Source organism: Pinus tabuliformis, chromosome 8 (assembly GCF_031772625.1).
Source record: "Pinus tabuliformis cultivar Carrire ecotype Pingquan chromosome 8, CPIR1, whole genome shotgun sequence".
Lineage (NCBI taxonomy): Eukaryota > Viridiplantae > Streptophyta > Pinopsida > Pinales > Pinaceae > Pinus > Pinus tabuliformis.
In genome coordinates this window covers 1,745,880,119-1,745,893,488 of record NC_142294.1, presented here as the reverse complement: position 1 = coordinate 1,745,893,488, position 13,370 = coordinate 1,745,880,119, and the positions used below count along the sequence as shown (strand labels likewise).

General features: G+C 36.8%; 1 protein-coding gene across 7 annotated transcripts; it reads right to left on the bottom strand.

Annotated features, from left to right (window-relative positions):
- Positions 1 to 6,011: 6,011 nt before the first annotated feature.
- On the bottom strand, positions 6,012 to 12,308 carry LOC149243091 (type IV inositol polyphosphate 5-phosphatase 6-like). 7 transcript variants are annotated; one of them, XM_089374409.1, is made up of 13 exons: positions 12,151 to 12,308; positions 11,360 to 11,470; positions 11,183 to 11,260; positions 10,909 to 10,986; positions 10,663 to 10,726; positions 9,951 to 10,055; positions 9,529 to 9,733; positions 8,866 to 8,976; positions 8,689 to 8,766; positions 8,488 to 8,578; positions 7,255 to 7,337; positions 6,768 to 7,144; positions 6,012 to 6,573 (listed from the first exon to the last, which is right to left on the bottom strand). In XM_089374409.1, the coding sequence occupies exons 5-8, from the start codon at positions 10,704 to 10,706 to the stop codon at positions 8,950 to 8,952; spliced, it is 381 nt and encodes a 126-aa protein (XP_089230535.1). In that variant the 5' UTR covers positions 10,707 to 10,726; positions 10,909 to 10,986; positions 11,183 to 11,260; positions 11,360 to 11,470; positions 12,151 to 12,308; the 3' UTR covers positions 6,012 to 6,573; positions 6,768 to 7,144; positions 7,255 to 7,337; positions 8,488 to 8,578; positions 8,689 to 8,766; positions 8,866 to 8,949. The 7 variants fall into 7 exon arrangements, 6 of the variants coding, with proteins under 6 accessions (XP_089230535.1, XP_089230534.1, XP_089230532.1 ...); XM_089374408.1 differs by having other exon boundaries at positions 6,768 to 7,337; XM_089374406.1 differs by lacking the exons at positions 6,012 to 6,573; positions 6,768 to 7,144; positions 7,255 to 7,337 and adding an exon at positions 7,892 to 8,349.
- Between the last annotated feature and the right edge of the window lie 1,062 nt (positions 12,309 to 13,370).

The window sequence follows — 13,370 nt, the reverse complement described above, 5'->3', positions numbered from 1 at the left end:
TAGTGACTAAGTGACTAAAAATGTTAGTCACCACCACTTTTCCAAGTGAAATAGTACCAAAAATGAGAAATATTAAGTGACCCAACTAAAAACGACTAACATAAATGACTAATTTAGTCCGAGGTTGAAATATACGACTAATTAATAAGTAATACATCTAAAAAATGACTAACATGAATGACTAATTTAGTCTAGGAACAAAAATATGACTACTTAACAAGTACTGCAATAATATGAATCATTTGTCTATATTAGTCATTTTAATATGAATTGATACCCTTATTTCAATTCGACTCAAATTGTTACATAGGCATAAGGTATTAAAATTCAAACTATTTTAACCACTATCATAGGATGGCTTCCCTTCTTTGTCTTTGACCTTACCTCTATAAGAAGCATCCTACTCTCTGTGTGGTCTTTCACAATTTTAATGTGGGTGCAATTTGTGCCATTGCCTAAAACTTTTCAAGATTATGTATATATATTAGGAATTCTTGGGGTATTCAGATAGTGATGTAACTAACTTTGGGGCCTCTCTTGGAGTTGAAGTTTATGCTGGATTTGGAAAAATTCACCAGTACGTATGGGTGAAAAATTTGGCACTACTATACTCTGACAGTTCTGTCGTACTGTCGGATTTTCCTTTCATTTTTTTTAAAGCCCCAACTTTTATCACATATCTGATAAACAAAATTATCGTCGGATATCCAGAGATACACTAGTCAGATATATGACACTAATTATGTTCATCAAATATTCGATGATAATTGAATATTTGCCACATATCCAACAAACATTCACATTTTTTCAAATATACAACATTTGATCGGATCAATTATCAAATGACATTAAATTAACAAAATCAATACATATAACACTTTATAAATCAATATTATTTTCAACTTGAATTCAATTGATTTACATTTACACCCTACCCATTTATTTTTTCTGGATCATCCTGCAATTTGTGAGCTTAATGATTTCATATTTGAAGTCGTGACAGAACTCCAACAAACAGAGCGCGAACATATGGTCATGGGAACTACTGGGTTGAGATTGGAAAAGGTGTTGGGAGATCAATTTCAATAGGGTGAATGCTACCTTTCCCTTGAAAATTTCAGCAACATCTAATATTGTAGAAGGGTCCTTCAGGTATGTTTGAAGTTAAGGGTTTTCACATTGAAGGCTTCAAATTATGGAACATCAGGAAGCCTAGTTGATGATCCCTATCCTATTGACCACACCTTTTTTATTCATTATTTCTTTCATTGAAACACCTCTATTAGATATTGATGGTGTTCATGAGCCTATTTTTGGTTCTCTTCTTTATGGAAATAATATTATCTTTGACGCCATTATTCCTACCTTTGAAACTATTAGTTTTTACTTCTATCCCATGGGGGAAGTAGCTTTCGTCAATGAATGAATACACAACAAGAACTCTATGATCCAAGCATTCATGTTTTTGATGTACTGTCCACACACCACAGGCATTCGACGGTCTGTTGTATCCATACACTCTATGATGGATTTCATAGATACACAACCTATGACAAGAAGATGCATTCTGTTGTCGAAGCCTGTAGGCAGTGGAGGAATTATATTCAAGCCTATTGTGACATGTTGTACTCACATGCTTATCTGAGTGTTGAGAAGCATACTTTCTTCACACTAATTTGTTTGATCCTCTCCTTAAATTATCACCTCAAAGGAAGGCTTCAATCATGTTTGTGAGGTGTGAGATTGATATCCTTCTACCAAAGACCAAATGCATCTTTTATATCCTAGTTAGATTTATATTTTCCCTCATTTTGCTCATTTCCTTTTGTTATATGTATGTGTGGAGATGTAAATACCTGTGTTCTCCTAATTTATAGGAGGATCATGACATTTGAGGTGAGTAAGGATGCCTAACGCCTTTTGATTTGTTTTCATATTATTTGATATCTTTTCACATATTCTATAACATTGTTTATCATATATCTCACATAAATAAAATGATCTGAATAGACAAGATTATGATACCCTTTATATCAAAAAGTTGTTAGTATGACAATCACGAAGAAATGTGCAAAGAAGTTCATCGATAAGGGTCAATATACAAGAATGATGAATGTACTTCTTCCCATTAGGTTGCTAATTCTTGCATGCAGTGAATTAGTTCCAACTATCAAAATGCAAATAAATTTCCTAAAAACAAAAAATTTGTATAATAATAACAATATATCACAAAAAAATATGCACGTGAATCCACTAGAGATTATCATTTAAAATTCACCAATCTAAGAGATATTAAATAACTATTGTTATAATTGGTTCCTAAATAAATATATTCACAATTAAATATTTTCATATAAAAAATTATTTATAAATTTTAGTTAAAATACTAAAAATATCTGTTATAAATATAAAATTCAAAACTTTATAAATAACAAAATGATGTATTTAGTATAATAATAAAAAATATTTATTACATAAAAATATGAAAAACTTACTTTGACCGATTAATAATAAAGCATTATAACCCCGGCCCCATGCCCCCAAAAAAAGGGTTTCTCAGAATAAACCAAAGATGTTACCCTAAAAAAATAAACTTATATTGTAAATAAAGAATTACGTATTACAATAAGGAATGGGTTATAATACCAATGGGTTATGCATCAAAAACCTTAATAAATAAATAAGGTTTATGATGTTAAAAAAATATAACCATACCATATACACAAATGAGACTCAAAAGAAACCTTTAGGCTTACAGGCTCGAAAAAACCAAGAAAATTAAAATTTTAGTTGGGCTAAACGGTTAACGAAATTTAAGCGAGAAATTAACAAACATTTAAGCATCTACAGGAGGTGTTTATAAAAACCCTCTTCTTCGATGTTCAACCCTGATAATGCACCTCATAAGCGCAAAAACTGCAGGAGGGGTTTATAAAAACCCTCTTCTTTGATGTTCAACCCTGATAATGCACCTTCATAAGCGCAGACAATGAGCAGAGAGACGAGGCAGAGGCGTTTTTCAACATTTGCAAGGAGAACCACTTGATGCTCTAGCCTTGAAGCTCGTTCATGTCCAATAGTCGCGCGTGCATGTCAAAATCCAAGCTATGGTTACGATTCTCATGACCAATAGTCGCGCGTGCATGTCAAAATCCAAGCTATGGTTACGATTCTCATGAGGCATGATTGACTATGCCCACACAGACTGCCATCAAAATAGAGAAAAAACCAGTGGGGAATCTAGGGATTATGCATAATTTGTAAGGGACAGTGATGCAGATACGAGCTGTTATGTCCATACTAATAGAGATGGATGTACCAAATGACAAAGAAATTCCAGTTGTTTTTTATCAGAGAAAAAAGCAATATATGTTATATTGAGAAAATATAAAGTTCAGGAATACATGGAGGCATGAGGCCTCAACCAGAAGGACAAATAGCCGCATATCATGTTCAGGAAATACAAAGAGGCAAAATGTGACATGTTCAGAAATACTTAGAGGCATATAGCCGCAAACCGAAAACCCAAATAGCCGCATATCATGTTTAGGAATACATGGAGGCATGTAGCCAGGTGTGACCAGAAGAGGCAGCGGAAAGTTCTGTGGGCGCTGGAGCGGCAATCCTGGAGATACGTCCATTCCGCCAGATCCAGATGTTCCAACCTGTAAAATGAAAGAGAGCATTCCAGGTGGGGCATTGGATAGCCCACCAAGAAAAGCATCAAGTTGTAGAGAGAAACAAAATGAGAGCCTGTAGAGGAGCCCGCCTAGCCCTGAGAAGGCATGAGCGCCGATATTGAAGACAAAACAGAATTGAGAGGCAGAGAGCAGCCCTGAAAGATGCTTCGATTTCGCCATTTCCATAGATGCCAGCATGTAAGAATGAGAAGAGCATGCCAGGCGGGGCATTGAGAGCTCCACCATGCAAAAGCATCCTGAACCGAAGCAAAGAAATTCCAATTGTTGTGAATGTGGGATCACAAAATCTGTAGGAGAACGAACATAATTACTACATCAAAACAATACATCAAATAACTCCTTGTCATCTGCTGGTGCAATAAACGTAGAGGCAAAGTTAACATAACAGTGAAGCATGGGAACTGAAGAACATGGAAAATAGTTAATTCATACCAAAACCATTTTGGGATGGAAATATCAGATGCTAGATACCAGAGGTATCTTCTAGTCTTTGCTGCAACTAGGGTACAAAAGGTTTAAGATTCATGAAGAAATCAATTTGAAGTGGTTGCAACCGAGATAAATTTGTAGAAAAATGGTTAAGATTTGCATGAATACTGTCGATGTGGCAACTCAATTGAAATGCCTCTGAAATCTCATTGGAATGCACTATTCGAATGTCTATGATTTGTCTTTTCTCTAGTCCCAGATCCAGATCAATCTGTCTGTTAAAAACTAAAAATATCTGTGTCGGTGAAGTAGATCTATCATGATCAATGCCTACCTCGTTCTCATTTCGAGAGAGGACAAGGATGATGGTGAATCAAGTAATTATCGTGCTAGTAAAATAACAGCCTAAAGGTCCATCAATATTACAACGATGACCAAGACAAAATATATAGGACTCCATTTTACCTACGATGATTATAGGATTTTAATTATTGAATTTGTTGCACCTTTTAGCAAAAGGATATTTATTTATGCGTGAAAACACTCATGAGATTGTGATTCATGTATTGTTCATATGATGAGGGTATCATACCCCATTTTATCTACGTGCATTATAGGTTTTTAATTATTGAATTTTCTCCCCATATTAGGAATAGGATATTTAGTTATGTGTGATAATACTTATGAGACTGATACATATATTGATATAATTAAGGGTGTTTGGGTAAGTTCATAGATATTATTTTCTCTTTTCACCATTTCAATTATAGGTTTTTAATTATTGAATTTTCTCCACCTACTAGGAATAGGATATTTAGTTATGTGTGATAAAATTCATGAGAATGATATATATATTGTTGATATAATGAAGGTTGTTTGGGTAAATTTATAAATATTATTTTCTCTTTTCATGATTTCAATAAACTAGTTTATAGTCAATTACAATTATTGTCCATGGATACTATGACTACAACAAACAAAACATATATAGAGGACGAGGATGTTGGTGAATCAAGTAATTACAGTCTTGGTCAAGAGTTTTTGGATCGCTTTGGTTATTTCTCTAGAATAAATGCCATTGTTCCCACTGACTCCGAGTTGCTTCTTGCGTATTTGGTTGATCCTGATTGGAGAAAAAATTCATGATGCTCTCATTCCTCTCACCGAAATCGCAGAAAGCTATGCAAAGGTATGCCCACACTAAATCTTCATTTTTCATCTTTTATTATGGAGAAATTTAACTCTAGAAACACACATAAAGATCAACGGATGTGTCACATAACACACAACTCTTTTAGCTCAGGTGTCAGGCCCTCCCCAACTGCAGCTTCATCAATTCCTCTTTCTTTGATGCCAACTCCTGATTCAGAGGTCAATTGATTCAATATCAATAACAAGACACACTAAATTCTCCTCTCCTACTTGCGCATCTTTAGTCATGAAAAAAGTATACTAGGTGACCCACAGTTAGCTTAAGGCTCCTATATGTAACGGGTGACTGATCCCACCGTCTCTTTATTATTTGTCATCTCTTCCGTGACTTAGCCCTACCAGGAGCTTCGGCTTCATTAAACCAGTCAACGATCTTAAAAAATCACATTGACATCAAGGATGGAATAGGGAATTTGTAGTACACTAGCAATTGCCATAAAAAGTGCAAAAAGAGGCCGATAGATTTTTTAAATTAGGAAAATAGTATGAAAATTGGAAAAATGATAAAAAATGCATTTATAGATATGTATTCAGCTCATAAAAATGAAGGACGCCATAACAGAAATGAAGGCCAAGATGAGTTTTGCTAGTAATTGAAGGGTGAAATAATCACAAATATTCAAACTAAGAGTATTAAATAATCACAAATTCTCAATTGCATAAATAGTATGAAAATTGGAAAAATGATAAAAAAATGCATTTATAGATATGTATTCAGCTCATAAAAAGGTAAATGAAATAAAGGCCAAGTTTCATTTAGGAGATATCATTTAACTCTCGCATATTGCTAAATGTTGAAGTAGAGGTCTTCAGATTTTACTCCGAGTTACCTTGCCTTCAAAGGTTTAGTCTCACTGGCTCTCACATGCCTGAGAACACTGTTGTGTTATGGAACATTACCTTAACTCCTGGAGTTAAGATCTATAATAGCTTCCGTAATCACAAGGCTGTTTTGTTCATAGACTATAAGCCTCAGAACAAACAATAACAATGGCTAACATAACCAAGCGCTGTACATGTATAAATGAGAAGGGATAGAATTGATGACAGGACAGGAGCAGTTTCTGATCCAACTGGAGAAGCCAAGCCAGACACGGCAACATAGCAGAAGTATTTTGTACACAAACCCTTTTTTTATGTATCAGTTTCTCCTTAGACGATCAGGTTTGCAAAAGAACGATTTGATTGATTCCTTCAACGGCCGCCACAGTTGAGAACGCCCAACAACTTCCTGAAAAAATCGAACAGAAAAAGTACAAGACAGGGCATTTTTATGGTCTAGGGTATAAAATTCAGGGGATAAAACTTCTCAAATAAAAAGTACTGTACAGGGCACTGTTATGGCCTAGGGTATGAAAATTCATCAGATATAAATTCTCATAAAACTGAAAATTAGGGTATGAAAATTCATAAGATAGAACTTACCACATTGACCCTGGTCCTTCACGGGAGCCACGGCTCCCTTTTCTCTCCAGTCAATGGACTTTGGCAAATCCTCGCCGTCGGAATACTGGTATCGAGGGCTGGGAGACCTCAGCAAGCGTTTCTTGGTGTCCAGCTTGGCACCCAGATATGTGGCCTTGAATTCCTCGTGGCTCAGATCTGCAAACTGGTTCAGACCCAGTTTGTAGGACCGATTCCCCTGGTTGTGCTCGTGAATATACAGAAAATTGTCTTTCAATACAGTATAAGTATTGAAAGCAATCTTTTTCTGTTGGCACCATATATCATTAAGGTCATTAATCTACATGCACGTGGAATGTCTTCGGCCACAACCACCCTGTCACGATTTATCGCCTCACCTGTTACGAGAGGGGTGAAGGGATTCACATTTTACACTAACCTCAATTTTACATTAGTTTAGCACATAGCTCGTTCCTTCAAATTGAAGGGATTCACATTTTACACTAACCTCTATTTTCCATTAGTTTAGCACATAGCTCATTCCTATTCAAATTCATGTCCCTCCCTCGGATGAACTTTCCTGAAATGGCTCTACAAATTCATAGTCATTATAGGTTAGTGCTCAGTACAATCAAACATGAGCAATCCACAGATAAGGTCCCTCACCACACCAACACACTCACTCGTGCGTATATATACATAAATATGAGAGAGGGAGTGGGAGAGAACGCCCACACAAGGTTATTAATAAACAAATCAGGGAGATCAATCATCTCCTGGTGATTATACTAATGCAAGCGCAAATAAACTTTGAATTGAGTTTTAACACAGACAAGTCCCCAACACGCCCACTTATATATGTGTGTGTATCACCACCCACAAACTTATTACTACCCAAATTAGCAAGATCAATCATCTCCTGGTGACTATACAAATGCGAGAGCAGATTAATTTTGGATGAGTTTTAACATAAAACCGTCGCACATCCAAAAGATATAGAGAAATTGTAAAGAAGCTCCATATAAAACATACTACTATCAATGAATATACAGAGTACGCACTGCATGTTCTAAAGCTTCAATCTTAATACAGATACTTTTTCTGGATATCACCATAAACATCTTCAAGCAAGAAGTAAATTGTAGTCATAAGAATTAATCAAACAATCACAATTACCTCATAAGTTAGGCATTAACAAAAATGCCAATTAACTTCAGGTACATAATATCCATTAAACTCCAATTAATTCCGTTAATAAGACAAAAATCCAGCAGTCAACATTGCGTTTCTGCGTAGGGTGTCCAATATCAAATATATATACAAATTAGAAACATTCAAACAAATCTCTATCTGATCCTAAGCATCAAAATCAATCCTAAGCCCTTTCCCCACGGATACGCCTTGCAAGCTGAATATCCTTAGGCATGATCGTCACCCTCTTGGCATGGATGGCACACAAGTTGGTATCCTCAAACAGTCCCACAAGATAGGCCTCTGCAGCCTCCTGGAGAGATAGCACTGCATGACTTTGGAAACGCAGATCCGTGTACAAAAGAATAAATAACAATTTTTAGAAAGGTCGGCCTTTGGTGTACTACGTGCACTACAAAAGAATAAATAACAAATTTTAGAAAGGTCAGCCTTTGGTGTACTAGGTGCACTCTGCCAGTTGATTCAAAATTGAGCTGTGGATGCCCTTGCAGAGCTTTTTTGACTACTACTGTGAAAAGGAAAGTGTTACCTTGAAGTCCTGGGCAATTTCCCTAACAAGCCTCTGAAAGGGCAGCTTGCGAATAAGCAGCTCGGTACTCTTCTGATACTTTCGAATTTCTCTGTATGATTTGATAAGTTGCAATTAGATATCTAGTAGACAGAATAGGGCAATAAAACCAGAAAAATTATCATAAGGCATTCATAACAATTTCAAATCAAGAGAACATACCGAAGAGCAACTGTACCAGGGCGGTATCTATGAGGCTTTCTTAACACCACCTGTGGTAGGAGCAGATTTACGTGCGGCCTAGACCAGAACAGTATTTCAGCATACATACGAGGTAATACACATCGAAAGCCACATAGCCGACAAGAAAGGAAAAAGAAATAAATAAATAAAAATTACCTTTGTTGCCAGCTGCTTCCTTGGAGCCTTTCCTCCAGTCGATTTACAAGCTGTCTGCTTCGTACGAGCCATTGTTAGGTGCAATTAACGACCAGCAAGGTAGAGAGTTATCTGTTTCAGTGACAACAAGAACGAAGATATCAGCCAAGCCATAAACGTCGTCTCAGCTGAAACCCCAAACGCCATTTCAGCCGAAACCCCAAAATACCAAAAACCAGCTATAAATACAGAAATATTACGAGTCTCCTCAAACAATCATTCTACTGTAAAGCAGAACCCTCACATCTGTAAACCCTAAATAATAAAAGAGAAAAAACAGAACCTAAGAAACAGGAAGAACGTGAACCCTCACATTCCAAGTCATATGTGAATCACAAAAAGGACAACAGAAAGCATCCACAGAAAACCCTAGATATTAAAGGAGAATAAACAGGGTACAGGAAACATGGAACACATTCTAAAATGGGAACGGCCCAGGATTTCAAGGAGAATTCAAGTTGCTAAAACTGCGACAACAAACTCTAGGGCACCAAAATATTTTACTAATTCAAAACATTATCAAATAAATGGAACACCCCACGGGTTCACGGGAACTCTAGCTGTTATAATAAAGATCACAAACGCTAGGGCACAAAAATAATTGAAGAATCAACCAGTTACTACGACCTCAAGGAGAATTCCAGTAACTAAAACTGGAATTTTAGCAGACTTTTCCCTGCAATGTGATAAACACCTGCATTGATTTCTATTATTGCTTGTGCCTGAATTGTTCAGTGTTTGGTGAATAAGGGTCAGCCATTTGGCAGCAGGACCATTGTTCTCTGCCACTAAAATGTTTCCTGCATTTAAAGGCACAATTTCTTGAAACCTGGGAAAATCCACATAGAGACAGTATACTGTTAGACTTTTGACACAACTGTGGAAATCTCAATAAAAACTATCAACACACCATTTCATTCTGAAACTAAAAGAGTTTTAACTGATATCCTCTTGTTCGTAGAAACACAAAATGCAAATGTATAAAACATTTTCAGGGCTTTGTTCATCTTGCTGGATTGGATGTAATGAGGGGAGTTTGTTAATACCCCAAAATGTAGACGTCTGCTGGAGGTGAAGTATGCAACCATTCATCCAAATTCAGGCCATTGCAGGGTGCTTTACCTCCCACATTCCATGTTCCCACAAATACCCTGCTTCGCAAACATTCAGTTGCCTACTTAGTTCATTAAAAAAGCTGCTTACTGATATGAACAACGATTGTTGAAATCAAAATTCCAATACATTTTCAAACAACATTATTCTGTCTTCAATAATTCCAAGAGAAGCAACCCATCGCAGAAGTGGGTTCTCGTATTTGAATATCTAGATGAGACGGGCTTTCTTATAGTCGAAATTCTGGACAAATGGTAACAAATTACTATTGGAGAATGTTACATTGCAGATCATTTAAAAACACGATTTTTTATAACCTTATTTCTGTCAGCATTGGTTATCTGTATTATGGTTATTTGATAAAAGCACATAGCAGAAAGATAGGGGAGAGAAAGATTTTGCCCTGAAGAAAACTGCGTCTATTTTTTTATTACTCGAATACATGCTCATGGTATTATGTTTGGGAGCAAATGAAGAATAAGTTCTAAATTATGTTCAACTCATTATAAACTATCCCATAATAACTTCGCACAAGCAGGGGAACAGATTATGTTTCAAATGGATAGTAAACTCAATCCGTATGTTCCACCATTATCAAATTTCAGCTAAAGTTAAATTCAATTAAATTCAACCAAAATACCATACCTAAACTCACGAGCATCTGCGATCTGGGACAACTCTGATTCCATTGTTACAGGCTTGGAATTAGCTGCATTTCAATTCAACAAGATTTCTGTCATGATTGTAAACACCGAGACCAAAAGCAAAGTAACACATCCCTAGTAAATCAAATCAAAGGCTGGGAGAAAACTCGTGCATTTTTCAAGTATTCTGAAACACCTGTAAAATAAAATTGGGCATATTATCTTGTTGAAGGATTTTGTTCAGTACCAGTAAAGCTTTTTCGTGAAAACGAGGATTCGTTATCTGGGCAGCTCTTTCGTCTCCCAGAGAAGGATTCGCAGTTATCTGCAGATTTTATATTTAGTCTCAGTGAAAATTAAGCTAAATGCACAATAAGCAACTCGGTACTCTTCTGATACTTTCGAATTTCTCTGTATGATTTGATAAGTTGCAATTAGATATCTAGTAGACAGAATAGGGAAATAAAGCCAGAAAAATTATCATAAGGCATTCATAACAATTTCAAATCAAGAGAACATACCGAAGAGCAACTGTACCAGGGCGGTATCTATGAGGCTTTCTTAACACCACCTGTGGTAGGAGCAGATTTACGTGCGGCCTAGACCAGAACAGTATTTCAGCATACATACGAGGTAATACACATCGAAAGCCACATAGCCGACAAGAAAGGAAAAAGAAATAAATAAATAAAAATTACCTTTGTTGCCAGCTGCTTCCCTGGAGCCTTTCCTCCAGTCGATTTACGAGCTGTCTGCTTCGTACGAGCCATTGTTAGGTGCAATTAACGACCAGCAAGGTAGAGAGTTATCTGTTTCAGTGACAACAAGAACGAAGGTATCAGCCAAGCCATAAACGTCGTCTCAGCTGAAACCCCAAACGCCATTTCAGCCGAAACCCCAAAATACCAAAAACCAGCTATAAATACAGAAATATTACGAGTCTCCTCAAACAATCATTCTACTGTAAAGCAGAACCCTCACATCCGTAAACCCTAAATAATAAAAGAGAAAAAACAGAACCTAAGAAACAGGGAGAACGTGAACCCTCACATTCCAAGTCATATGTGAATCACAAAAAGGACAACAGAAAGCATCCACAGAAAACCCTAGATATTAAAGGAGAATAAACAGGGTACAGGAAACATGGAACACATTCTAAAATGGGAACGGCCCAGGATTTCAAGGAGAATTCAAGTTGCTAAAACTGCGACAACAAACTCTAGGGCACCAAAATATTTTACTAATTCAAAACATTATCAAATAAATGGAACACCCCACGGGTTCACGGGAACTCTAGCTGTTATAATAAAGATCACAAACGCTAGGGCACAAAAATAATTGAAGAAATCAACCAGTTACTACGACCTCAAGGAGAATTCCAGTAACTAAAACTGGAACAACAAACCCTAGGGCACCAAAATATTTCACTAATCCAAAACATTATCAAATGAATGGAACACCCCACGGGTCAAGGGGAACTCTAGCTCACTGCTCGAATGCATCGAATAAGGTGGAAGATAACTGCACTTAACACGACCCGCCATTCCCTCGCAGAACCACTCCCTCCAGAACTGTCCCGCGACCCGCCATTCCCTCGCAGAACCACTCCCTCCAGAACTGTCCCGCGACAGAATCCGATGCCAGAATCCGATGCCACGTGTCAGTATAAGGAACAAACGAGCCATTCAAAATCCGATGCCACGTGTCAGCACGAGAGCCAAAGGAACGACGAAAGAGTCTGTTCCAAAGGAAGGCCTATCGGCCTAAATATTAGTGATTTTCTGTATTTCAGCGAGGAGTACTACAGGGCCCACAGTAGTACCAGCATAGTTGGTCAACGCGATACAGATGGTGTTGATTCCATATATACCCAATGTTATTGCTGGAAGATTTGACCCAAAATTTCCATTACTACTCAATCCATCACAATAGTAGGTATGGCTACCAGAAAAATTACAAGAGAAGTTATTGTCATAACTACTTGCGTCCTAATTCCATTAGTGGTAGCCCAGGGATGTAGTCAGAGTGGAATTCCTACCGATGAAATGAATTTGACAGCAAAAGGCCTAATTATTGTTAAGATATGGTGCCTCATAATATTTTTTGTAGGAACATTTGCAAGGGCAATTTTCCCCTATTTTTACAGATGGAATGAAAGTTTTCCTTTTTTGGGAAGTCAGTCTGAGGCTGGTATCTTCTTGGGGGTGACTTGGATGCATGTTCTCAGCGATTCCGCTTCAACATTTGCAAATTTGATGGACTAGACGTATCCTTTTTCATTCATGCTCTGCACTGCAGGCTACCTTATTACCATGCTCGCAGACATCACCGTGACTGGATCAAATGTCATTGTAATTCCTCTTCAAAGAAAAGTCAGTGCTCGTGCCTCCTGTTTTGATACCCTTCCTTGTTATAACAATAGATCCTTAAGGTTATATGTATAGCTATGTTCCTTTGGCCTGTCTTGCCGGCCAGCCTCACATGCTTATGTATCCTCTCAACATTTTCCAGAATATAATATCATGTTTTTTTTTCAAACAATAGATACTATAAGGAAGTAGATATTAATTATGAATTAGGTTTTGAATTTATTGTGAATAGATAAACTGTTAAAGAATCTTGCCAAGAAATTAACCAATTCAAATTTGATATCCTTCTTTATAACAGTAAAAAGTAAAAAAGTAGATACTATTTTGAATTGATTCCAAA

Excerpts from the sequence above, each read along its gene's own strand:
- LOC149243091 (XM_089374408.1), bottom strand. The coding sequence starts at position 10,706 with ATGGAATCAGAGTTGTCCCAGATCGCAGATGCTCGTGAGTTTAG. Across the intron at positions 9,734-9,950 it reads GCAGACGTCTACATTTTGGG|GTTTCAAGAAATTGTGCCTT; the intron begins GTATTAACAAAC and ends GGATTTTCCCAG. Across the intron at positions 8,977-9,528 it reads CTGGAATTCTCCTTGAGGTC|ATAACTCTCTACCTTGCTGG; the intron begins GTAGTAACTGGT and ends TCACTGAAACAG.